The 26,002-nt window shown below is 33.8% G+C and overlaps 4 protein-coding genes across 5 annotated transcripts; 2 read left to right on the top strand and 2 right to left on the bottom strand.

Annotated features, from left to right (window-relative positions):
* Positions 1–4,534: 4,534 nt before the first annotated feature.
* On the top strand, positions 4,535–11,138 carry LOC107870137 (nudix hydrolase 18, mitochondrial). Of its 2 annotated transcripts, XM_047412413.1 has the most exons (6): positions 4,634–5,218; positions 5,976–6,017; positions 9,795–9,909; positions 10,008–10,091; positions 10,178–10,306; positions 10,398–11,138. In XM_047412413.1, exons 1-6 carry the CDS (start codon positions 5,142–5,144, stop codon positions 10,617–10,619), a joined length of 669 nt encoding a protein of 222 aa, XP_047268369.1. In that variant the 5' UTR covers positions 4,634–5,141; the 3' UTR covers positions 10,620–11,138. The 2 variants fall into 2 exon arrangements, with proteins under 2 accessions (XP_016572052.2, XP_047268369.1); XM_016716566.2 differs by lacking the exon at positions 5,976–6,017 and having other exon boundaries at positions 4,535–5,218.
* A 2,581-nt stretch (positions 11,139–13,719) lies between these two features.
* On the bottom strand, positions 13,720–14,545 carry LOC107870138. Its single transcript, XM_016716568.2, has one exon. The coding sequence runs from the start codon at positions 14,383–14,385 to the stop codon at positions 13,990–13,992; it is 396 nt and encodes a 131-aa protein (XP_016572054.1). The 5' UTR covers positions 14,386–14,545; the 3' UTR covers positions 13,720–13,989.
* Positions 14,546–16,354: 1,809 nt separating this feature from the next.
* Positions 16,355–18,637, bottom strand: LOC107870139 (15.7 kDa heat shock protein, peroxisomal). Its single transcript, XM_016716569.2, has 2 exons — positions 18,348–18,637; positions 16,355–16,840 (listed from the first exon to the last, which is right to left on the bottom strand). The coding sequence occupies exons 1-2, from the start codon at positions 18,478–18,480 to the stop codon at positions 16,530–16,532; spliced, it is 444 nt and encodes a 147-aa protein (XP_016572055.1). The 5' UTR covers positions 18,481–18,637; the 3' UTR covers positions 16,355–16,529.
* A 3,812-nt stretch (positions 18,638–22,449) lies between these two features.
* LOC107872269 (transcription factor MYB20) lies at positions 22,450–25,371 on the top strand. The gene is made up of 3 exons (XM_016719028.2): positions 22,450–22,732; positions 23,519–23,648; positions 24,365–25,371. The coding sequence occupies exons 1-3, from the start codon at positions 22,600–22,602 to the stop codon at positions 25,059–25,061; spliced, it is 960 nt and encodes a 319-aa protein (XP_016574514.2). The 5' UTR covers positions 22,450–22,599; the 3' UTR covers positions 25,062–25,371.
* The last annotated feature ends 631 nt before the right edge of the window (positions 25,372–26,002 follow it).

The raw sequence follows: 26,002 nt of genomic DNA on the forward strand, positions 1-26,002 counted from the left end.
ACGTCAAAGGTGTCATGTCAACTAAAAAAATTGATAAAAGGTGTCATGTCAACTAAAAAGAATGATAAAAATACGCTAAAATTTAGTTCGGAAAGGTAATAGGGCCTCCCATGAAGTTGGAGTGTGTCGTAACAAATTTGGTCATAGTTAAAGGGATACCAAATGCTTTACTCTTAAATAAAATTAGTGACAAAAGTGTTATTGAGAAGCATAAGTTGTCCCTCATTAATTATTTTTGAAAGAAATATTAGAGAGAGGTGATTAGGCAGGATATAACGTGATTGCAGCTTCGATTTGAGATCCAAAATCTCGTTGAAAGTCCTGCCTTCAAAAATTTATCCCGCAATATACGAATTCAAATGTTATCGAGTTTCAATATGTTTACTTGACACCGAGTGAGAAATCAAAATATTAGGTCTTCTAAACTCTCACATTTTAAAGAGTAAATATTCTGTTTCCACCCTGAACTATACACGAAATTGCTGAGACACACCTGAGATTTAGGAGGGGTCCTATTGCCGCCTGAACTAATTAAAAACGTATTTTTGATAACCTTAGTGCCTGCGTGGCACATACGTGACACGTACGTGTGCCTACGTAGACCTTCAGTGTGTTGATTCACTAATGTGTCACGTAGGCACTAAGGTTGCTAAAAATACGGTTTTAGTTAGTCCAGGAGTAATAAGACCCTCCTAAAGTTCAGGTGCGTCTCAGCAATTTCGTGTATAGTTCAGGATGATAACAAAGTATTTTCTCCATTTTAATTAGTACTATTAGGTATCATTATTGACTATATCCTAAAAATTGATCCTAAAATATTACTTTATCTTTCTTTTCTTTTTTTCCATTTTCCAAAAAAAAAAATATTATATATAAAAAGCAAAAGTAACAGCTTCTTTTTCTGTCCAACTTTAATTAAATTAGTGAAAAAAATTGACTCTCTTGAGGATGATACCAGTATGATGTGACAATTTTTTGGAGTTATTAAATATTTAGTAAGTTTCTATGAATTTCTTTTTTAAATGTTATACTCGAAGAAATGATCTCATACTTTATACTTTATTTGTATTTACTTACAGAAATAACAAAATTGGTGTACGAAATATTTTACATTCACACAGGGTCTACGAAATTTCTCCGAAATTATCAATACCTTAAGAAGTACGATCTAGATAATCTACTCTTTATAAATGTTAAGTACTACTTTAACGTTTTTAATCATAACCTGTGAATCACACGAAGACAATTTTACCGTTACTCCAAAGCTCATCTCTAATATTTATTTCAACTCCTTCCAATTTTCTTCACTTGTTTTGTTTATTTCCATTCCTTTTTATTTATCAAAATATTATAAATATTTATTAAAATTATAGTTTGACAGTATCAATCTCAACCTAAATTCCGAGTTTAAATTTTGAGAATAGATATCTTAATTAATTACCCTAAAATAATTACAATACGTTATTAAATATTGAGTTTGATCATTTCTTATGTTTTGAAATACCTAATATTTGGCTTTCTTCGCCAAAATACACCTGAGTTTCTCGGAATCCGTGCCACCCATCTTCAAGAAAGTACATGAAATTGTTGTTCGAATTAGGAGCCTAAATTCTTAATTACATTGTCCCTATATATTGAGTTTGATTATCTCTTACGTTTTGAAATACCTAATATTTCGCTCTCTTCGCCACATGCACCTGAGTTTCTCGGGACCCGTGCCACCCATCTTCGAGAAAGTACATGAAATTGTTGTTCGAATTAGGAGCCTAAGTTCTTGAATAGATTATCTCTAAATATTGATTTTGATCATCCCTTATGTTTTGAAATACCTAATATTGGGTTTTCTTCGCCAAAATGCACCTGAGTTCCTCGGGACCCACGCCACCCATCTTCGAGAAAGTACATGAAATTACTAGGAGCTTAAATTTTCAAATAGCTTATCCCTAAAATATTGATTTTGATCATCTCTTATGTTTTGAAATACCTAATATTTGACTTCGTTCGCCAAAATGCACCTGAGTTCCTCGAGATCCGTGCCAATCATCTTCGAGAAAGTACATGAAATTATTGTTCGAATTAGGAGCCTAAATTCTTAAATAGATTATCCCTAAATATTGAATTAGATCATCCCTTATATTTTGAAATACCTAATGTTTGGCTTTCTTCGCCAAAATGCACCTGAATTCCTCGGGACCCATGCCAACCATCTTCGAGAAAGTACATGAAATTATTACGAGCCTGAATTCTCAAATAGATTATCCCTAAATATTGATTTCGATCATCCCTTATGTTTTGAAATACCTAATATTTGGCTTCGTTCGCCAAAATGCACCTGGATTCCTCGCGACCTGTGCCAACACATCTTCGAGAAAGTACATGAAATTGTTGTTATTACACTTGATATATACCACAAGAATTATTGGTTTGTGTTGATGACATAAACCTTTATTGTTGATTTAGACGAAGGAAATTTCCTAGTGATGCAATAATCCAATTATGTCACTCTCTTTGGCCCTCTACTTACTTTATATTCTTATCGTATTTTTAATTAGAAGCTTCAGATTTATAAATTCGATAATTAATGAAGAAATTCATAATAAAAAGATTTTTCCTTTTCAATGTGTCATATGCGTGGCACAATTTCTCTTATCGAATTCAAATTATGAGAATAATGAAATTTCTAATAAGAAGTGTTTTTTACGTTTTTAAGCCCTTTGCCGTATAAATTCGAATTAATTGGATTGGTGGATTGCAAATACTAAGAACAATAACAAACAAATAACAAAAATATAGTCCGATAGACAAAACATCTTGCATTATTACTTCAAAGAAACGCATGCATTTATTTTATCGTTGCTCTAAAACTTTATTCCGAAATTATAACCCAAAATCTTAATATAAAAACTAGGGACTTTAATAAAAGAATTGGAAATTTAACCAGCCTGCATGTGAATAACTTTAATATGACATGGGAGACATTGTATCTTTAACAAAAAATCAGACATTGTATCTACTTAATTTAATTTAATTCAAAAAGTATGAGATAGAAAATTATTTAATACCATATATTAGGAGATATTTTAAAAAAATTCAATATAATAACTAAAGTAAAGAATTAGTCGAAAGTATATGCACATATATATAAACAAAAAAAAAAAGCCATACTTTTTAAGTATTTTAAATCGTGAATAATTAGAATTTATAATAATTTTTACATAGGTGTGCATAACCAGACAGTTAAACTTATATAAAACTAAACAAATAGATACATGCGTTCTAAATGAAATAATACACATAAAACGCCACGTAGAGTGTGAATTACCGCACAATGCTTTCCGAGTGCATGTGTCGCATGCATGGGATGACACATATATGCCCTCTGAACATTCAAAGTTGAAAGACATACGTATATATCAATTGAGACTATGTTAAAAAACATGTTTATCAATTATATCTTTTATAATTCACTCTAAGTATCACATTTCGCTGCGTTCTTCTTATCAATTTTAGTTACATCAACAATTAAAAAAATAAAAGAAATAACAAAAAGTAAATATATAAAATTTATTCCGAAATGCTTGAAAAAGTTGTATTCGATTTCACATGAAAAATTAAATATAATGGCATCATACATCAAGATATCCTTTAACCTGGATTTAGCTGAAATCAATGTCCTCCAGCTTTAGACGTGCATAAACAGACACTTAAATTTGTTTAAAATTCGACAAGCGGAGATACTGTGTTCTAAATAACGTAATACACACAAAACATCACGTAGGGTGCGAATTACCACATATATTGCCTTCCGAATGCACGTGTCACATAGGATAGCACATTTATGCCCTCGGAACTGATGCGTCTACTTATATACATCCAAAATTAGAAAACATACTTCCTTTGTTCGCTTTTACTTGTCGTTTTTTGACACGATGCACCCATTAAGAAAACAACTATTGATATACAACTATTTTATCCGACTATCCCTATTCATTAATGTTCAGAATAATGCTAAGGGTAAAATAAGAAAAATATTTCGTCTTTTCTTAATAGGTCAAAAGTGACACGTAAAAATGAAAATTCAATTAGAAAAAATAATGACCAGTCAAATTGAACGAAGAAAGTATATATCAATTGAGACCAAATTAAAAAAAACACGTTTATCTATTATACCTTTTGTAATTCACTCTTAAGTATCTCATTTCACTACGTTCTTTACGTCAGTTTTAATTACATCTAAAAAAAAAAGAGAGAGAGAAAATGCACTGTTTTCACCCTAAACTATACACGAAATTACTGAGACACACCCGAACTTTAGAAGGGTCCTATTACCCCTGGACTAATTAAAATCAAATTTTTGACAACCTCAGTGCCTACGTGGCACATACGTGTGACTGCATAGACAATAGGTGTTTTGTTAAAAATACGATTTTAATTAATCCAAGGGTAATAGAATCCTCCTAAAGTTCGGGCGTGTCTCAGCAATTTCATATATAGTTCAGGATGAAAACATAACATTTTTCCCAAATAAAAAAAAAGAAAAAGAAACTGTCACAAGTGCTGAGTCACACACACGTATGACTCAAAATCACACCTATTAAAATACGTATATATTAAGTAACGTTTCTTCCACTTTGCATTATACACGAAAAAAAATTATTACAAAACTTACAAATCAAATATTTTTCACTCCAAATTTGGAGAACTCTCCATTTTTTTGCTGTTTCCCTTTGTGGGTTTTTCTCATTTTCAGTTCTTGAATCCTTTATAAATCACATTTTCAACTTTCTTTTTTCTAATTTTCATATAAAGACTCCATTTTTATTTGCGGTAATTTGTGTTTAATAGATTCTTGTAGTCCGATCCTTCGTAATTCACCATTTTCTCCTTCTTTTGCTGATTTTTTTTTTTTTCGTTTTCAGTTCTTGAAGCTTATATAAGTTTCATTTCTAGTGTTTTTTTTTTTTGTTCTTGTTAGTTATAAAGATTCCATTTTTTTGCTCAAAATTGGAATTCACCATTGTTTCACCCTTTTTTTGGTGTTTCCCTTTTTGGGTTTTTCTTATTTTGAGTTCTTGAAACTTATATAATTTGCAATTCAAGTGTTTTTATTTTATTATATAGATTTACTTGAATTGAAAAGCATGGTGGTTCAAGTTGTGGTTGCACGTACTGGTAGACATTTGCAGAGGTATAACAAGGGTCGTCGACAAGTTGTAGGGTATGTTTGTTGATATTTAATACAAACAAATTCAAGATTTTGAGTTAGTAAATTTGTAATAGTAGGGAGGAGTGTTATGTTTGTATCTGTGCCTGTGATTTCTTTTAGTCTCTTTGTTTGTTCGTGGTGTTTTGGCGATGTTTGTTTTTATGTTTTTTTTGTTTGTTATACTGTTATACGTCTTGAGCTGGGATCTATCGGAAGCAGTCTCTCTACTTCATCTGAGGTAGTGGTATAGACTGTGTATACTTTTCCCTCCAGACCCCACTTTGTGCGAGTATACTGAGTATGTTGTTGTAGAGTTATTAAATTTGTGTATGCATTGTAGATTTCAGGTTTAAGTTTGTATACACTGACAGGAAAAATAAAATACAGTAGTGATTTAGTTTGTTATAGCAGGTTAATAGCTTGTTCTTTCATTTTAGTATTACATCATGTGTGCTTGACATGGAGCAGTTACAGCTTATGGACATGGCCATTGATAGGAAGTTGTGAAGGACGTGAATTAGGGTAGAGGGTTAGTAGGCAGAAGTACGTCCGTAATAGTAGGGAAAAGTGTTTTGTTTGTATTTGTGTTTGTAGTTTGTTATAGTCTTTTGTTCGTGGTGTTTTGGTGATGTCTGTGATTTCGAATAGCTAGTTTATAGTATTAGCTTGTGGGTGTCTTGTTTCCTTTATTATCTAGCGTTGTGATATTTCTTTTTATTGTTTGCTTTTATGTTTTTTATTTATTATATTGTTATCTGTCTTAAACCAGGGGTCTATTGAAAACAGCCTCTCTACTTCATCTGAGGTTGAGGTATGGACTACATACACTTTACCCCCAAACTCCACTTTGCGGGAACACTGGGCATGTTGTTGTTGTATGTTGTCTGCTTGGCTTCAGTTATCATATTATTTGTTGTTGACATGGTTCTTCTCTTCTCCGTTGTTTTTAGTATGGCTTTTTCATTACTGTATTTGGTTTACATATTTGATTTGTGTTATGCTTTACTTGAGCTGAGGGTTTGTGGGAAACAACCTCTCTACCTTTTCTCAAGGCAGAGGTAAAGGTTGCGTGTGTACACACTGCCCTCTCCGTACACCACTTAGGACAAGTTAACTTATGTATTGTGTAGAAGGGGAGCCTTGGAGTAACTGGTAAAGTTGTCGTCATGTGACCAGTAGGTCACGTGTTCAAGCCTTGGAAACAGTATAAGGCTGCGTACAATAAACCCTTGTGGTGGGACCCTTCCTCGGATCTTGTCCATAGCGGGAGCTTTAGTGCACCGGGCTGTCCACTATCCGTTATCGGTGTGAATATGGAACTAGCCTCTCCTAATATACTCAAATTTGGAACTAGCCTCTCTAATGAGAACTACTTGGATGAGGAATCAGGACTAGTTTTCCCCGATCTCGGGGGTGGAGGGCGGGTTCATTCGCGTGAAAATTACCCGAGCCCATCATGCTGGGATCATTTTGCACGGGCTCCGTCTTGATGTTCTTCTATGTGTGTGGAAAATGGGATGATTTACCAAGTGGAGTGTTTGGAGTAACCACTACTTGCTTGCAGCTTCTCAATCAATTGGTTTTCGATAACAAAGTTTCTGTATTTTTCGAAAATGAACTTGAGGTGAACTGTTTCAGATTTGACATTTTCCAAAGATTGATAAAGAGAGAGATAAGCATTCAGTACTACCTCGAACTATTACCAAAGTTGCTACGACACACTCCAACTTCACAGGGGTCCAATTACCCCCCTAAACTCAATTTTAGCGCACTTTTGGCACCATTTTGTGCTGACATAACGCTTTTATTACATAAAATGATGCTCACGTCAAAGGTGTCACGTCAGCACAAAAGACTGACAAAGATACGCTAAAATTGAGTTCAAAGGAGTAATAGGACCCTCGTGAAGTTAGAGTGTGTCGTGGCAAATTTGGCCATAATTCAGGGGATATTGGATGCTTCACTCATAAAGAAATAAACAACATGTTAGGTTATTTTTTCCCTTCTTTTATCTTATCAACTGACCTTGTTATGTCATTTTCGATGCCCTCTTGTGTATTTTTGAGTGTTTTTCTTTTGGATTTTTCTATTAGCTTGACATAGTCAATACTGTCATGAGCTTGTGGCACATAGTGTTCATCTCATCACATGTTTTGTTTTTCTCTTTGAAAAGGTCCAATTTTTCTCGTCATTTAATCTATTTTATTGTTAAATGAATGGATAGGTGAGACATTCATTCAAATGTCCCTTTCTTGGTGCATTATTGCTTTTCAAATTGTAACAGTGCAAACATGATATACTGTTCTTGGACAACGACAACAACAATATACCCCGTGTAATCTCAGAAGTTGGGTTAGGGGACAGTAGAGTGTACGCAGACCTTATCCCTACCTCGTAGAGATATGTACTGTTCTTGGACATTAACTAAAATGAAGTAGCTGTTGTATATTCACGGTTGTCTTAACAATATCGATCTGATCATTACTAGTGTTTACCAAGTCGATCTGTTTCATTATTATCTAGCGTTGTGATATTTCTTTTTATTGTTTGCTTTTATGTTTTTTATTTATTATATTGTTATCTGTCTTAAACCAGGGGTCTATTGAAAACAGCCTCTCTACTTCATCTGAGGTTGAGGTATGGACTACATACACTTTACCCCCAAACTCCACTTTGCGGGAACACTGGGCATGTTGTTGTTGTATGTTGTCTGCTTGGCTTCAGTTATCATATTATTTGTTGTTGACATGGTTCTTCTCTTCTCCGTTGTTTTTAGTATGGCTTTTTCATTACTGTATTTGGTTTACATATTTGATTTGTGTTATGCTTTACTTGAGCTGAGGGTTTGTGGGAAACAACCTCTCTACCTTTTCTCAAGGCAGAGGTAAAGGTTGCGTGTGTACACACTGCCCTCTCCGTACACCACTTAGGACAAGTTAACTTATGTATTGTGTAGAAGGGGAGCCTTGGAGTAACTGGTAAAGTTGTCGTCATGTGACCAGTAGGTCACGTGTTCAAGCCTTGGAAACAGTATAAGGCTGCGTACAATAAACCCTTGTGGTGGGACCCTTCCTCGGATCTTGTCCATAGCGGGAGCTTTAGTGCACCGGGCTGTCCACTATCCGTTATCGGTGTGAATATGGAACTAGCCTCTCCTAATATACTCAAATTTGGAACTAGCCTCTCTAATGAGAACTACTTGGATGAGGAATCAGGACTAGTTTTCCCCGATCTCGGGGGTGGAGGGCGGGTTCATTCGCGTGAAAATTACCCGAGCCCATCATGCTGGGATCATTTTGCACGGGCTCCGTCTTGATGTTCTTCTATGTGTGTGGAAAATGGGATGATTTACCAAGTGGAGTGTTTGGAGTAACCACTACTTGCTTGCAGCTTCTCAATCAATTGGTTTTCGATAACAAAGTTTCTGTATTTTTCGAAAATGAACTTGAGGTGAACTGTTTCAGATTTGACATTTTCCAAAGATTGATAAAGAGAGAGATAAGCATTCAGTACTACCTCGAACTATTACCAAAGTTGCTACGACACACTCCAACTTCACAGGGGTCCAATTACCCCCCTAAACTCAATTTTAGCGCACTTTTGGCACCATTTTGTGCTGACATAACGCTTTTATTACATAAAATGATGCTCACGTCAAAGGTGTCACGTCAGCACAAAAGACTGACAAAGATACGCTAAAATTGAGTTCAAAGGAGTAATAGGACCCTCGTGAAGTTAGAGTGTGTCGTGGCAAATTTGGCCATAATTCAGGGGATATTGGATGCTTCACTCATAAAGAAATAAACAACATGTTAGGTTATTTTTTCCCTTCTTTTATCTTATCAACTGACCTTGTTATGTCATTTTCGATGCCCTCTTGTGTATTTTTGAGTGTTTTTCTTTTGGATTTTTCTATTAGCTTGACATAGTCAATACTGTCATGAGCTTGTGGCACATAGTGTTCATCTCATCACATGTTTTGTTTTTCTCTTTGAAAAGGTCCAATTTTTCTCGTCATTTAATCTATTTTATTGTTAAATGAATGGATAGGTGAGACATTCATTCAAATGTCCCTTTCTTGGTGCATTATTGCTTTTCAAATTGTAACAGTGCAAACATGATATACTGTTCTTGGACAACGACAACAACAATATACCCCGTGTAATCTCAGAAGTTGGGTTAGGGGACAGTAGAGTGTACGCAGACCTTATCCCTACCTCGTAGAGATATGTACTGTTCTTGGACATTAACTAAAATGAAGTAGCTGTTGTATATTCACGGTTGTCTTAACAATATCGATCTGATCATTACTAGTGTTTACCAAGTCGATCTGTTTCATTATTATCTAGCGGTGTGTTATCCCATTTTGTGTTGTGTGCTTTTATGGTTTCTGTTTGTTGTTGGTTATTACTATTATGAGCCGATGGTCTCGATCGAAAACACCCTCTCTACTTCATCTGAGGTTGAGGTAGTGATATGGACTGCATGCACTTTACCCCTTACACTGGGTGTATATCGTTGTTGTTGTTGTTGATCTTTACGCTTAAACATTAACTAACGATATCTTATTCTGCGGTGTCTTTTGCAGATGTATACCTTACAGATATAAAGATAATATCGACCTATCCATGGGGGACGAAGATGCATTTGAAGTTCTTCTCATAAGTCCTCAGAGAAAAGGAAAAGGATTGTTGTTCCCAAAGGTGGCTAGCCGCGGGCAGATCTATGGTTTTCGAACTCAATGCCAGTTTTTGATTTGACTCGTCTGTTTTGCTTACAAATCTCGCTTTTGTTGTATCAGGGAGGTTGGGAAAAGGATGAAACAATTGAAGTTGCAGCAAGGCGCGAGACAATTGAAGAAGCTGGTGTTTGTGGTGATATTGAGGTTAGTTATGGCCGAATACAACTTTTCGCTCTTTGTATAGGTCGTTAGAGGGTAGTTCTAACGAGGGATTGAAAACCGTATTGCAGGGAAAACTCGGAACATGGTACTTCGAGAACAAAAGTGGTGACACTGCGTACGAAGGGCATATGTTTCCCTTATTTGTAAGGGAGGAACTAAATTTGTGGCCGGAGAAAGACATCCGCGAAAGATCTTGGGTATGCATCTCTCCGATCTCTGTAAATGTGGCTATAAACAACGTTACATGTCCGTCTTTGCTTACTGGTATTTCTATACATTCAATTGCAGATGAGCGTGCGAGAAGCAAGAAAGCTCTGCCAACAGGGGTGGATGAAAGAAGCGTTGGAGTTGTTAGTTAGTCGCCTCACGTCACAATGTAGGCGGACTAAAATGGACCTGTTTTCAAGAATCAACCGTAGCTCAGTTGGCCATGGAACTATTTTGCGGTTAGGATGCAGGGCTCAAGTACTCGCTCCTCCACCACCACCTACTCCGGCAGAAGAGGCCTAGTCTCCTCCATCAGCCAACGTAAAAGTAGCTTGTAAATAGGAAACTAGCATAGCACATGATGTGTGGATTCGGCGCACACTGCAGACAAAAACATGGTTTACTGTGGGCTGCTGATCCTTCACTGAGTTTCGGACCAAGCACTTCTAGTCCTCGGGGATTGTCTCGGTCATCAAAAGTAGGGTCGATGATGGCTGGTGGAGTACGGTTCACTATATCCGGATGTAAGAGTGTCGTAGCAACTGCAGACGGGGTCGTACAACTAGCATCTAGCAATCTGTCCAACTCCAGTTTTCAAGAAAATTAGAAACAGAAAGATATCCGTAGAACTCTTCAAGTCTTTTTTTCTTGTTGTTTTGGTTATCTTAGAATTGGAGTTGTATAGATGGATGTTGAATCAGTGTTGTTTAAGTAGGATGCAGTCTTTTTTAGGAACTTTACTCTTCTACAGGTCTAAGTTATAGTAACTGCCTGAGGATAGTGATGTTACCTTTGTATGTTATGATGGCTGCTCTTTATTCTCCTCTTGCGTCGAGCACATTTTTATTTACTTAATTATATTATGTTTCAATATGCTCCGTAGCGAGCGTGTTAGATTTCTAAGCATGAGTCAAACACATGAAAATATATGTTTGCTTTTCGAGCGAAAATGAGTAAATACACACGTTTTTAGACCTCGAAAACGCCTTACCCATAAGTTTCTTTGTTGAACTTTTTACGAATTGAAAGAATAACATTGAATCTAGTTGCAAACTATACGCAAAAATATAGAAAAAAAAATGAATTTTGAAATATTTGATTAGTGTGTTAGTAATATAAGGGCATCAAGATTCATCATGTCTACGACAACAACATACCCAGTGTGACCCCATAATATGCGGAGTCGCAGACCTTACCCCTACTAGCGGTTATTTCTGACAAGACCCTCGGCTAGAGAGAAGCATTTTCAAACAGGTTTGAGAAACACAAAGTAAGCTATGTTAAAAAAGAACTGATGAATTCAATATCATGTCTATTGACTATCATAATCAATCATCAACTCTACTCAACTAACCTTCCTCTTATTGCCCAACTATCAGCCACTTCCATCTCAAACCATTCTGCACTCACACACACACACAGAGAGAAAGATGCCATTTTCAGCAATCGGCTAGAGACAACCACCATGGTCTTACAGCCTGATTTCTAAAATAATAACACCATGTCATGATCACTCTAGTGGTTCGCATAAGGTTACATACAGTGGATTTTCAAAGCGTCGACGTTGCCTGTATAAAGAACACAGTAGACATTGCGGAGAGCCTCCCTCAAAGAGCGGAGAGGTGGACCAGCTAATTGGAATGGAAGTTAGGTTGGGTAAGATTATGCGGGGGTGGGCAAAGCTATGTATGGGAAGTTATAGTGAGGCTGTCTTAACTTCCTGGTTAACTAGGTTAACTCCACCGAAAAAGGCCAACTCGCAAGATATGAAAAACACACTAGTTAGCGTGTTATGCTTGACGGGAGAATAAGAAGTAAACTATAGTTTCATACTCAATATCAGACATCACGCCCAATCAGAGATCAAGCACGGGCAAAAGAAGCTTCAACGAAAACCAAAGAGAACAAAGTTCAACATAATAGGCAACTGGTTAAATCTGCCGACACACAGGACAAGTCGGCATTCCTACATGCTCCTCCTTGCTCCCCTACTTAAGAACCGAAAGGTCACCTTTGGATGTTATCGTGACGCTTTGGTTACTAAGGTTACCGGGGTCTAGGTTTATGGATGGATTCCGTAAGCGAAAGTTCGTCCAACTCAATCAATATCAACAAGATGTTGTGACCGCTTAGGCTTTCATTATTTTGTAATAAAAGAAAAGACTCATGAGAAAAATTTAGAAATACAAGAGAACAACCAAGACGAACAAGTCGCCAGACACACCTCATCATTCTAAAAGGCAGTGCACAAGCCAAGAAGATATTCCAATTTCAGTACCAACAACTTATGGTATCTAAACAAACTTACACGCACATCAGCTAACCACCTGGTAGCGCCTGCTACTCGTGGCGGAACCAAGATTTTCACGAACGGGGTTCAAAATATGAAGAAGTAAACACACGAACTATCGAAAGGGAGTTCAACATCTACTATATACGCCTAAAAGATAATAATAATAATAATAACCATGTATAATGGTTTAATTTTAACCCCCAAAGTTGAAGACTGCATAATTGACCACCAAAAGAAGCCTAGTATATGATGTGTGTGTATCTGCTATGGGCACATATAATTTTTTTGGTTTTGCTAATTCTTGTGTATTTTTTTCTAAAAACCTTGCACTATCTAATTCACTTGGTAGCTAGTAAAGAGGCAGCTAATCCATGTATTAAATTTGGTAGCTTTTGGTTTACGAATTGGTGTATTATCTTATGCGGGGTACAAGATAAAATAGCTAATACCTAAATAACTAATACTACATAACTAATATCTACATAATTCTAACTAGCTACCAAACAATCCTAAGTTCCCAAAGATGGGTATAACACCTAAAAAAATGAAGAATGCATAAAAATATAAGATGCAACAACAATAATATACCTAGTGTAACCCCACAAGTGGGGTCTGATGTGCGTGCCATGCAAACAGCGCTACCTCCAACCTTGTGAAGGTAGAGAGACTGATTTCAATAGACCCTCAGCTCAAAGTAACAAATAAGACGCATTGCCCATTAACAACATACCCCATATAATCCCACGGGGTCCGGGGAAGGGTGGCGTGTCACTGTACACAGCCTTAACCCTACCTTGTGAAGGTAGAGAGACTAGCTCCAATAGACCCCCACCTCAATGTAACAAAACATAAGACGCATAGTCCATTAACAACATACCCGGTATAATCCCACGGGGTTTGCCTTTCCCCTACCTTGTGAAGGTAGAGAGACCGTTTCCAATAGATCCTCAGCTCAATGTAACAAAACATAAGACGCATAGCCCATTAACATCATACCCGGTATAATCCCACAGGGTTTACCTTACCCCTACCTTGTGAAGGTAGAGAGACCGTTTCCAATAGATCCTTAGCTCAAAGTAACAAAATACAACTTTCTGATAAACCCTCAGCTGAAAGTAACAAAATTTAACATATCCTTCAATACGATCAAACTCCAGCATCCAGCAGTTCAAAATCACATCAAAACAAATGTTAACTAATATAAATTATCCGAAAACCCGAAAAGCAACACAAGCTAATTCATTAATCAGTTCACGAAAAACTCATACAACATTATTAATTAAAGATTAAAAAGACCCAGTTCACTAAACATCCATACCATACGAATGCCAGAAAAACCGGGTCAATCCGACCCGACCCGATCCAAAATCTTCCAATTCCTCAATCCTGCTGCTTCAATTTCTCCACGCGCTTGTTCAACTGCTCCACTTTCACAACCAGTCCAGTAACCGAATACAACAGCCAGTAAAACACAATCGCACAAGCGATCAACAGCGCGTTACGCTGAGATTTCATGATCGATTTCTGATGACGTAGATGCTCCGATGGGGAACAAGATTCGGGCGATTCACAAACGGGTCGGGTCTCGTACTTCCAGTAAATATCCATAAGTAAAAAGAGACAAAAGGGGATAATTGAGAGAAACGGTTTGAGTAGATTCCGGGTCACAGTGATTAACCCGTTACGAAGCGGGTTAAGACCCGGAATAGTTAAGAGAAGGAGCATGATTGCTTCTGCACCTGCAGCGTAGCCGAGTACTACCCATTCTAATGCCATTGATTGATGATTTTGTGAATTTGTAAAATTAGGGATTTGAAATTATGGGGATTTTTTGGGGGAATTTGGAGATTTGTGAAGTTGAAAAAAGTGATTGATTAATTGAGAAGAAAGGTATAAATAGGAAATATGGAGAAATTGGGTTTGGGCTGAAGATTTGTTTTGGGCCGGGTTGATTAAAGCCCATATTGTAAGTTTTCCAATTAATCCTGAAAAAATAGCATATATATACACCTTAATTTATCATATTTACACAAATCCTCACCCTTACAAAGTAATTACAAAAAATTAAACTAATTATATATTTTCATTGGATGTATTGGGAGTTAATTATATATCTCTACAGAGACAAAATCGAAAAAAAATTATCAGAAGCTAATTATGTAATGTATCTTCATTGGATGTATTATGTATTTCGACAGACTCAAAATCTAAAAAAACGTATCCAAAACTAATTATATATCTTTACAAAGGAGAAAACGTATCTCACTTGGATGTATTGGAAGTTAATTATGTATCTAACATACTCAAAATTGAGATTTTCAGTAATTATGCTGAATATTAAAATTTTCTGTAATTAAGCTTAAAAATATCGAAATTTATATTGTTTGCCTTTATTTACGTGTTATGTTATGTTACGTAGAAAACATTTCTAGATAATTCGCAGTTAAAGTTTGAAAAAGACTATCATTTGCATCTAAGGTTTAAATTAAATTAGTAAATGTATATATATTTAATGTCTTGTATATTTTCTATAAGTATTTGATATGCCTTATGATCATATGTATCTTGTATCCATTGGATAAACAAATTTGAATCCATAAGCCTTCTTCTTATCAAAAAATTTAGGAACAAGGCTATGGGTATTTTTTTCTTTCCACCCAGTGTTTGGTATCCGCATTTAAACCTCGATTAATTCGGATCATGCGTTGCAGGGCTCATTATGGGGGTAGCACTCCATATCCCAGGCTCGAACTCGAGATCTCTGATTAAGGATGGACTCCATGTTGGTGGCAGTGGCGGAGTCACCTTGTAGTTAGAGGTTCGTCTGAACCCCTTCAATGGAAAATTATGTTATTTATATGTGGTAACAATTATTTTTTATGTATATATAATTGATGTTGAATCCCTTTTGGCTAGTTCGTGTACTTACTTTTTTCAATTTTAAACCCCTTAATAAATATTCTGGCTCCGCCACTGATTGGTGGTGGCTATGGGTATTTAATTCTTTAGTTAGATGAAGAAAAATGCAAAGCACCAACCTTTGCATTCAAATTTGTTTAATTAACTAACTAATAAAGCCTTCTTCTTTGACTATGTGAACACATGGACAATTAAAAGAATCTTTTGTCTATACTTAAGAATTAAGAAAGGTGCTTAAACATTTAAATAAAACTTAATGTGCATAAATTAAATATCCATAAGTAAATAAAAGTGGCTACGTGCTAAACGTATGTATTTATTCTTTGTAAAATTATCCTCTCTCGATTTTAAAATAAGTGATATTCTCAACCTAAACATACCCCTTAAAAAAAAAAAATACAGATAAACATCCAATATCCCCTCGAACTATGGTTAAAGTCGCTACAACACTCCAACTTCGCAGGGGTCCTATTACCCTCCTGAACTCAATTTTATCGTATTTTTATCACCCTATTGTGATGACGTGACACCTTTATTACATAAACTACACGTCAAAGGTACTACGTTAGCTAAAAAAGTTGGCAAAAGACGTCACGTCAGTTAAAAGGATGACAAAAATACATTAAAACTAGAACCCCAACAGCTCTAGTTCTGTGTGTGCGTGAGTGAAGAAGGTATGTGGCAGCTGGGCAATAAGAGAACTCTAGTTGAGATTACTATGTTGTTCGAATTCGTCAAAAATGTCAATAAGTGCGTGTCAGATTCGCCAAAATTAGTGTATTTCTGAAGAATCCAACACAGAGAAGAATCCGCACAGGTAATAAAGTTTCAGATACAAACACTTAAATTTATTCTACAAGTACTTTTGTTACATCCATCCAATCCCACATTTTTTGTGACAACATAAACAAACTATCCTTAACTTTTACTATTCCAAAAACCAAAAGGACAGCTCGGTGCACTAAAGTTCTTGCTGCTGCGTGCGAGATCCGGAAAAGATTTTATAGCTTGCTAGTGATATTTATGTTCCTAACTTTAGATGGTTTTGGAGTTGCATCTTTTGGTACAACAATAGTAAGAACACCATTCTCAACTTGAGCTTTGATTTGATCAACCTTCACATCTTCCGGCAACTCGATTTCCCTCGAGAAATCCCCGCCGCCTTTTCCTCCTCCGCTTCTCTCCGCCACGTGCCACACTATCTCCTTGTCCTTACCGTGGTATTCGTCCTTCTTGCCACCTCGATCCTCCGCCTTCACCACCAACACATTGCCATCTTCAACTTGCACCTTTATGTCCTCCTTGCTGTACCCTGTCAAGTTCATTCCAAAACTTTGCATAAACATCATCAACATCAACAACGATAACATACCCAGTATATTCTGACAAAGTGAGTTGGGGAGGATAAACGTACGCAGTCCACATCACTAACTTAGAATGAAGTACAGAGGTTGTTTCCATCAAATTTATTTCAAAACTTTGCATAAACATCATCAACAATCACAACAACAACAACAACAACACAAACTGGGGTCTGGGGAGGGTGAATGTACGCAGTCCATACGACTACCTTAGAATGAAGTAGAGAGGTTGTTTCCGACAAATTCATTCCCAAACTTCGCATAAACATCATCAACAACCACAACAACAACAACATACTCAATATATTCCCACAAAGCGAGTTTGGAAAGGTAAATGCACGCAGTCCATACCACTACCTTAAAACGAAGTGGAGAGGTTGTTTCCGTCAAATTCATTCCAAAACTTCGCATAAACATCATCAACAACCACAACCATAACAAGAACATACGCAATATATTCTCACAAAGTGAGTACAAGGGAAGGTAAATATACACGATCCATACCACTACCTTAGAATGAAGTAGAGAGGTTAATGTCTCCGTCAAATTCATTCCAAAACTTTGCATAAACATCATCAACATCAACAACCACAACAACGACATACTCAGTATATTCCCACAAAGTGGGGCCTCGGAAATGTAAATATACACAGTCCATACCACTACCTTATAGTGAAGTAGAGAGTCTGTTTCCGCTAAACCTCCGAAAATATCTTAAAGAGAAAACCTTGTATGTAATCCAACTCCTATTATACCTCGACCTTGAGTGCGTGTGGATTCAGAATTTAAACTTTATGTGTTTCGTATGCCATTAAACTCACTCCTTATGTAAATTAGTACTAGGTTCCAACTTTTAATATTTGCACATAATTTTGTAAAAAGAGATGCTAGTGTGCGTATATATATATATATATATTACATGGTTTTGATACAAGATTACTGAATTCAGCTGAACTCGCAACTTTAATTATTCCTCTATCCCAAATTTCAAAAAAGTTAAAATCGATTATATAAACCTTGCAATATATTTATATTCAAATGCATTTTATTTACTTAATATAAATGGCAAAAAATTCAAGATTTTAACACATCTTTCATTAATTATTTAGTTTTTGCTTGCATAGAATGATAAAATCTATGAACAAACATCAATAAAAATCAAACAATTTCATCGAATTAAATATATATATATATATATATATATAAAACACAACATCTATTTATCACAATTGGTCATGATAACGTTCTTTAATTCTATTTACACATATTTAAATGATACATAACTAAATTTCTGACTTTGCCACGGATGGCACGGAAATCAAGAGAAAGTATATACACAATGGATCAAAATAAGTAATGATAACTATTCCTTTTAATATTTTGTTAAATTTAACTTTTAAATTCTAAATTCGCCTGTGATTACGAAAAATAAGAAAATGAAAGTAAAGAGAATTAAACCTGGAACATTAATTTTGAAAATGTGAGCATTAGGAGATTCAATCCAATCAAGAAGAGCATTAGAACCATATGATGTTCTATAAATTGTTGGACTCAATAAAAATCTTCTAAATGGATCACCAAAAATAGACATAATTTTTTCCCTTTTTCTAATTTTTATTTATTTGTTGTGAAATTTTGGAGGAGAGTTGTTTAATTTATATATAAAGAGATATGGAGATTTAATGATTTTTCTAGAAAAAAATAAATCTAGAAGGTCTAGAGGGTTCTGTAAGGTTTATTATCATTTTGGTATTATTGAAAGATGATGTAAGTGATGATTATATGTGGAGATCCCTATGGTAATTATTGTGGTCTTGAGTTTGAAATTTGGATTGGGCTTTAATTTGTGAAAGTTTGGGCTTGGACTTTGAATTAGTGATGGTCCATATGGATTTGTTGGGCTGAAAAACAAAGGATGTATATCCCATGTTATTTTGTAGGGGTCGGAATTTACGAACAACAATAATCACACAAGTGAGGTTTAGAATGATACATAGTATAATTATACATTACGAGTCTTATGTTTGAAGTATGGCCTTATGAAATTGGTCTCGGCAAGCCATTCAAAACTTCAAGCCAGAATATTCGATATTTGACCTTCACAGTGTGACACTTCAGATAAAAATATCCGAAGTTAGATGTAAATTTCCAAACTTCAATTGCGTATGTCTGAAGTTGTGACTAAAGCGGAAAATTTTAACGCTGGATATAAATTAAATGACAAGTCTCATAAGCGGGTATTTATGCACTTCGCCCTACGTAAGGTCACATAATAAATAGTTGGGCCATCTAGCATGGGCCCATATCTAAAAGAGATGTCCAAATTTTTTTGTGGGCCTTAAGCCCAGATCCAAAGTCTGTTGTTTGGACTTTACTAGATCATGTCTTACATTTTAGGCCTAAAACAGACAATATTCAAAGTTGAAATATTTGTCTTTATTGATTCCACTAGATCTGAGCATACTACATGTTATCGTCCTAAGAGGTCTCCAGGAAGATGAAATAGTTGTCGATCCAATAAAATTTGAGCATGCTATATTTATCATCTTCCCAAAGGGTCTCCAAAAAAATTAAATATTTGTTTTAATCGATTTCACTAGATCTGAGCATGCTACGTGTCGTCGTCCTAAGAGGTCTCCAGGAAGATGAAATATTTGTCGATCAAATAAAATCTGAGCATGCTATGTGTATCATCATCCCAAAGGGTCTCCAAAAAAAATTAAATATTTGTTTTTATCGATTTCACTAGATCTGAATATACTGCGTATTCTTCCCAAGAAATTCCAGGAAGATGAGATATTTGCTTATCAATTCCACTAGATCTGAGCATGCTACGTGTCATCGTCCTAAGAGGTCTCCGGAAAGATGAAATATTTGTCGATCCAATAAAATCTGAGCATGCTATGTGTATCATCATCCCAAAGGGTCTTCAAAAAAATAAAATATTTGTTTTTATCGATTCCACTAGATCTGAACATACTACGTATTCCTCCCAAGAAATTCCAGGAAGATGAGATATTTGCTTATCGATTTTACTAGCTCTGAGCATGCTACTCGTCATCGTCCTAAAAGGTTTCCGGAAAGATGAAATATTTGTCGATCCCATAAAATCTGAGCATGCTATGTGCGTCATCATCCAAAAGGGTCTCAAGAAAAATGAAATATTTGTCTATATCAATTCCACTAGATCTGAATATACTATGTATTCCTCCCAAGAAATCTCCAAGACGATGAGATATTTGCTTATCGATTTCACTAAGTCTGAGCATGCTACGTGTCATCAGTGTGATCACCATTACATATGGAAGAGAGAGTAATAAAATCAAACAAATTTGGTGATGGAGGTGACTAATGAAGCTGTTTAACTTACCTAATTTGTCTTAATTAATATAGTAATTCATATTATTTTCAGCAAAAGAACAATAAAAATACAAGGTCTTTAACTAATTCTGTTCTATGTTAACTCAAAGCAGTTAATTAGTAGATAAAAAAAGAAAACATCCATTAGGTTTGGCATATAAAAATATGATTTTTTAATACTCCCTCCGTCCCATTTTATCCGTCTCAAATTTCCTAATCTGGTGTCCCATTTTACTTGTCTTTTTTTACTTATCATGACAAGACAATTTTTTTCCCCATATTTTACCCTTTGCATTAATTACTTTTTCTGTAAATTAAAATATAAACATCATTTAATAGGGGTACTATGGTAAATTAGTCATGTTATTTATTATTTTTCTTAATAGCTGTGTCATCCCAATTTGGACGAGTGAGGGAGTATATATTTTATAGTGTTAAGTTTAATAAGAAATACTATGGAGTTACACGTGTAACATTTAAAACTCAATCACTTTAATCCCTTTTTAATGAATGAATTTGAGAGGTCAAAATTGATTGAACTAATAAGTAGGCAAATCACTAATTTAAAAAATTGAAATGAATTGGACAAATCATAATTTTGTAAGTTAATTTAATCCTTCTTCTTGCACTATGAAAGTAGTTTAATTTATTCAACAACATTTGGTTGTCTACAATATTTTTAATTAGTACCTACTTGTAGAATAAAATTTGTATAAAATAAGAATTAATTTCTATATCCAAAAGTTGGGTATTTTTTACTACTATTATTAATCTTCAATTCTAAATTAGTATTTTATGAATTTGGTGGAAAAAGGTATAATTCACAAATTTTGACCAACAGAAGAAAGTGTATCGTGCTATTTTGTTATATATTTTTTTATTACCAGCTTTGAATTTTTTTCCCGTTAAGTCGAGGGTCTATCTCATAAAGAAAGAGGTGAAATCTGCGTACGCTTTATCTTTGCAGACCTTATTTATAGAATTACATTCAATGTGTTATTATTGTTGTTGTTACGTCATAATGTGGGTCCAACTTTGGAGTATAAATTATGTACATCATTCTTGTATATACATATTTTAAAAAGTCTTAATTTTATTAATATTTTATATCTCCTGAATTTATGTCTAAGGAAAGAAATAATAATATATTCAATTTTACCTTTTATGATGAATTTTACTTCAAGAAATAAAGTTAAGTTTGCAGTTTCTTTCAACTTCATCAATAAGGTAAAAATGAAAAGGAATAAAAATATTAATTTTTATGAGAACTCAATGGCAATAGGATTTAAGGTTTATATTAACTTAATATATTTTTCATATCATATACTAAAGTATATGTTTATAATTGTGTATAATCTATGTATATCGACTAAGAAAAGTAAATAGTGAATTCAGTTGATTATTTGCGTAAAAATTTCATAAAGTTATTCGTAATTACCTAATAAGCGACTTAAGTATTTAGATATTTTATATACTATCTTCAATTAAGAATATTTTAAATATTATCTTACATTTTATGTACACAAAAATTATTTTTTAAAAAACTATTTCTTCAAACCGAAGGCTAAAGTAATGAGAGGAAAGGATATGTTGAGGTGGAGCTTTCGAAAGGTAAGCAATGAACAATCGACACGTGTCGAGAAAGTCTAAATAATTTTTAAGTAAATAGATCAAATAATTTCTAAAAAAGCAAAAAAAAAAAAATTAAAAAAAATCGAAGAGAATTTGAAAAATATTGTCACTATTAGTCACTCATTAAAAAAGTTATTAGATATGTACAAATATAGTCAGTTGGTCTGATAACGTTCAGAATTTTATACATTCATCATCAAATATACTAAATTCTGCTGAAATCAACTCCATAATTGCTTATAAAAATTTAGATAATCATAAATAAATTTCTATTAAAAACAATAGACATTTATAAGTAACCTCATAAACATTTTACCAAAAAACAAAAACATCATAATCATGATAGTAAGTAGTAGTAATTTAACTTACCATAATAGATTAATTTATTAAACTACCTCATAAATACTCCATAATTTCTTATTAGAATCTAGATAACCATAACTAAATTTCTATTCTAAACAATAAACATTTATAACTCATAAATATTTTACCAAAAAAAAAATATTAGGGGTTACTTTTCTTGCTTTATATATATGTAGGTGGCCTTTGGTGCTAGTCTTAATATTTTTCTATAACAACCTCTCTTCTCTTTTCATTTCTCCTTCTACAAACAGCTCTTTATTATTTCTCTCTCAAAAATATAATCATTTATAAAACTATAGGTTAAAAATTTTATACCAAAGTTTTATATATATATATATTTTTTTTGTTGAAAAACATGGGAAGACAACCTTGTTGTGACAAAAATGGTGTGAAAAAAGGTCCATGGTCAAGTGAAGAAGACAAGAAACTCATTAATTTCATCCTTAACAATGGCCAATGTTGTTGGAGATCTCTCCCAAAACTTGCAGGTTTTTATTCTTTTACTTGTAACAGAGCAGTGTCAGAGTCAGAAATTTATATCGAAAGAGTCAGAAATTTTTTGTATTAGAATCTTTCGTTATGTCAGAAGAATTCAACAGTTTATATACGACAAAAGAGAATACTCTTTTTTGTTCTATTTAAACAGTATTATTTTTTGATAAAAGGAATTTAGAGTAAAAGGGTTGTTAATTCCAATGTATCGAAAAAGACAGAAATTTTCTATATTAGAATCTTTCGTTATGTTAGAAGAATTCAACAGTTTATATACGACAAAAGAGAATACTCTTTTTTGTTCTATTTATACAGTATAATTTTTCGATAAAAGGAATTTAGAGTAAAAGGGTTGTTAATTTCAATGTATCGAAAAAGTCAAAAATTTTCTGTATTAGAATCTTTTGTTATGTCAGAAGAATTCAACAGTTTATATACGACAAAAAGAGAATATTTTTTTGTGTTTTTATTTAAACAGTATAATTTTTTTTATAAAAAGGAATTCAGAGTAAAGGGGTTGTGAATTTCAATGATTGTACCAACCCCATTGGTCCAATTCTCATAAAGAAATCCAAACATGGGAGAAACCATATGATTTTGTTTGATAAAATTGTTTTTTAAAATAAAAAAATTAAATTTGAAATGACTTATATTAAATTTATTGACTTTGATATACTATGATTCTTGGAATCTTGTTTTAATTTATTTATATATTACTTTATAATTAATTTTGGTGATTTTTTTTTTAATAATAATTATGGTGGTTTTCATATTTGGTGTAGGTTTATTGAGATGTGGAAAGAGTTGTAGATTGAGATGGACAAATTATCTAAGACCAGATGTAAAAAGGGGACTTTTATCAGAATATGAAGAAAAAATGGTTATTGATCTTCATGCTCAACTTGGCAATAGGTAATTTTTTTTATTCGTATAGTGTCGGAGTCAGTATTTTTTACTAACAGAATTCAAATTGACTTATTTATGAGTGTCATTTTCTGACGAAGTAATGTCAATTGACTTTCCTGATATAACTTGCCTCCCAGTTTTACATGTTTAATGGTCATAGGTCCGTCGGATTATCATAATCTAATTTTTTTTTTTGTGTTGAACTAGATATGTATGTGTGCGTGTGTAAATAAATAGTTACAAATATATATATATATATATTTTTAGTAAAATTGCAACGTTTAAATTCTGTATTCGCCTCGATATTTGTTACATGTGGAGCTTATATAAAGCACTTTCAAATGATAGTTGAAAGTGGGAGACAACAACTTCAACTCAATTTTGGACACCCATTCCCCACTTTATATTTTCTTTCACTTTCATATTTTTTTTATAATTAATTTTCTTTTTGGTTACTCATTAATTACAATTGGGAAAAAGGTTAGTGAAAAAAAATAATAATTTGATGTATAAAGTATTTTTCATTTACGTGGAGTTTGAGAAAGGATCGTGCTCAAAGAGAATGTTATATAGGTTGTTATTTACCCTAATACGTGCATTACCTTGCTATAACATGTTAATTTACATCGATATACCTTGCAAGAATCTTAGTACGAGATTGATATATAAAAGTTAAATTCTTATTTTATACGTGCTCATTTGCCTGTTTAAATTATTTTCAGATGGTCTAAGATCGCGTCTCATCTGCCGGGAAGAACTGATAATGAAATCAAGAATCACTGGAATACACATATTAAGAAGAAGCTCAAGAAAATGGGGATTGATCCAATCACTCACAAGCCAATTACTAGTGACCAACCAACATATGATCAACCAATCATTCAACAAGAAAAACAAATATTAATTACGCCTCCGTCTCAAACAGATTTGAATCGTCAAGGGAACGAGAACACTGGGATATGTCCAAAAAATATCAAGACGACAACAATAGCAACAACAACAACAGTAGCTATGCCTTCGTCTGAGACAAATTTGGATCGTCAAGAAAATAAGAACGTTGGAACATGTCCAAGACATATCAAGACGACGACAACAACAACAACAGTAGTTATGCCTCAGTCTGAGACAAATTGGGATCGTCAAAAAGTCCCTTTAATTCCACCAACTGAAATTTTAATCCCTTATGAATCAACAACTTCATCAACATCTTCATTTTCCTCACAATCATCCAATATGATCCTTGAAGACTTGAAATTTTTGCCAAATTTTGATAATTGGCAAAGTGATTTCAACATGGAAATTAATTGGACAAATGATGATTTTAGTAGCACTTTGGATTATTTACTCAATGATGATGATATTAGTGACATGAACAACACCACCATTTCCCAAGATTGGTCACAAGTGTTGGAAGTTTGAGCAACTAGATGTCCAGTCAATTGCTGCGCCTCAACGCATTTTGGGGAGACACTGCTGAAAAAATGTGAATTTTTATGAACATTTCGTTGGAACTATGATATTTTTTACGAAAGTTTGTCGACAGTTAAAATTCACGTATTTTTAGTAGTGATATCTGTTGTGATTAATTTTTCAAAGGGGAGCAAAATTAAGCTCTTTCTTTTCATTTGGCTATAGAAAGTTTAGATGTTAGAGTTGGTTACGATATAATTTATGGACTATAAAAATAAAAGGAGAAATATGTTTATGGGGGGGACAAATTACATAAAAAGCCTCATTAAACATTTTTATGTTTTGGATGTTAATACAAAAGTGTACACCTCTTTTCTAAACTTTATTTTATTGATTTTATATCAATTGCATCGCGATATTACAAGCTGGATAATATTATTTCTCGATATGTTATGTGAGTTTTATTTGCCTTTTATGTTGTTTGATCTTTTATGGACTATATTTCAAAAAATCATTTTACTCATAATTTATGGTGGATAGAATTGCTTAGTAATATCATCGTGCATGTTAAATTTCATTAATTTAGCTAAAATGTTGTTTTTCGATATTAAAAATATTGAACTAATATGTCGGTCAGTGCACAAGGCATCCCGTATTATTTTCTTTAAAGAAATAATTATACCTAACTGATAAAGATGTCACGTTACTATATGAACTTTCTCAAATGTCAAATTATAACTTGAGTTTATATATGGGAAATTGACAAATTATATATATATATATATATATATATATATATATATATATATATATATATATATAAATTAAGAAAGTCAAATAATCATCAAGAGCATTTCCTACTAATTTTTATAAATTAAGTCGTATTTTAAGTGGAAATTAAATTACAAGCTTCCCCTATCACATCTTTAAAAATTAAATAGCTAACTAAA

This window comes from Capsicum annuum, chromosome 5 (assembly GCF_002878395.1).
Source record: "Capsicum annuum cultivar UCD-10X-F1 chromosome 5, UCD10Xv1.1, whole genome shotgun sequence".
Lineage (NCBI taxonomy): Eukaryota > Viridiplantae > Streptophyta > Magnoliopsida > Solanales > Solanaceae > Capsicum > Capsicum annuum.

Coding starts and splice junctions, on each gene's coding strand:
- LOC107870137 (XM_047412413.1), top strand. CDS start 5,142: ATGGTGGTTCAAGTTGTGGTTGCACGTACTGGTAGACATTTGCAGAGG. Junction 5,219..5,975: donor GGTCGTCGACAAGTTGTAGG/GTATGTTTGTTG, acceptor GTCTTAAACCAG/GGGTCTATTGAAAACAGCCT. Junction 10,092..10,177: donor GTGTTTGTGGTGATATTGAG/GTTAGTTATGGC, acceptor ACCGTATTGCAG/GGAAAACTCGGAACATGGTA.
- LOC107870138 (XM_016716568.2), bottom strand. CDS start 14,385: ATGGCATTAGAATGGGTAGTACTCGGCTACGCTGCAGGTGCAGAAGCA.
- LOC107870139 (XM_016716569.2), bottom strand. CDS start 18,480: ATGTCTATTTTTGGTGATCCATTTAGAAGATTTTTATTGAGTCCAACA. Junction 16,841..18,347: donor TTTCAAAATTAATGTTCCAG/GTTTAATTCTCT, acceptor TGAACTTGACAG/GGTACAGCAAGGAGGACATA.
- LOC107872269 (XM_016719028.2), top strand. CDS start 22,600: ATGGGAAGACAACCTTGTTGTGACAAAAATGGTGTGAAAAAAGGTCCA. Junction 22,733..23,518: donor ATCTCTCCCAAAACTTGCAG/GTTTTTATTCTT, acceptor TATTTGGTGTAG/GTTTATTGAGATGTGGAAAG. Junction 23,649..24,364: donor CATGCTCAACTTGGCAATAG/GTAATTTTTTTT, acceptor AATTATTTTCAG/ATGGTCTAAGATCGCGTCTC.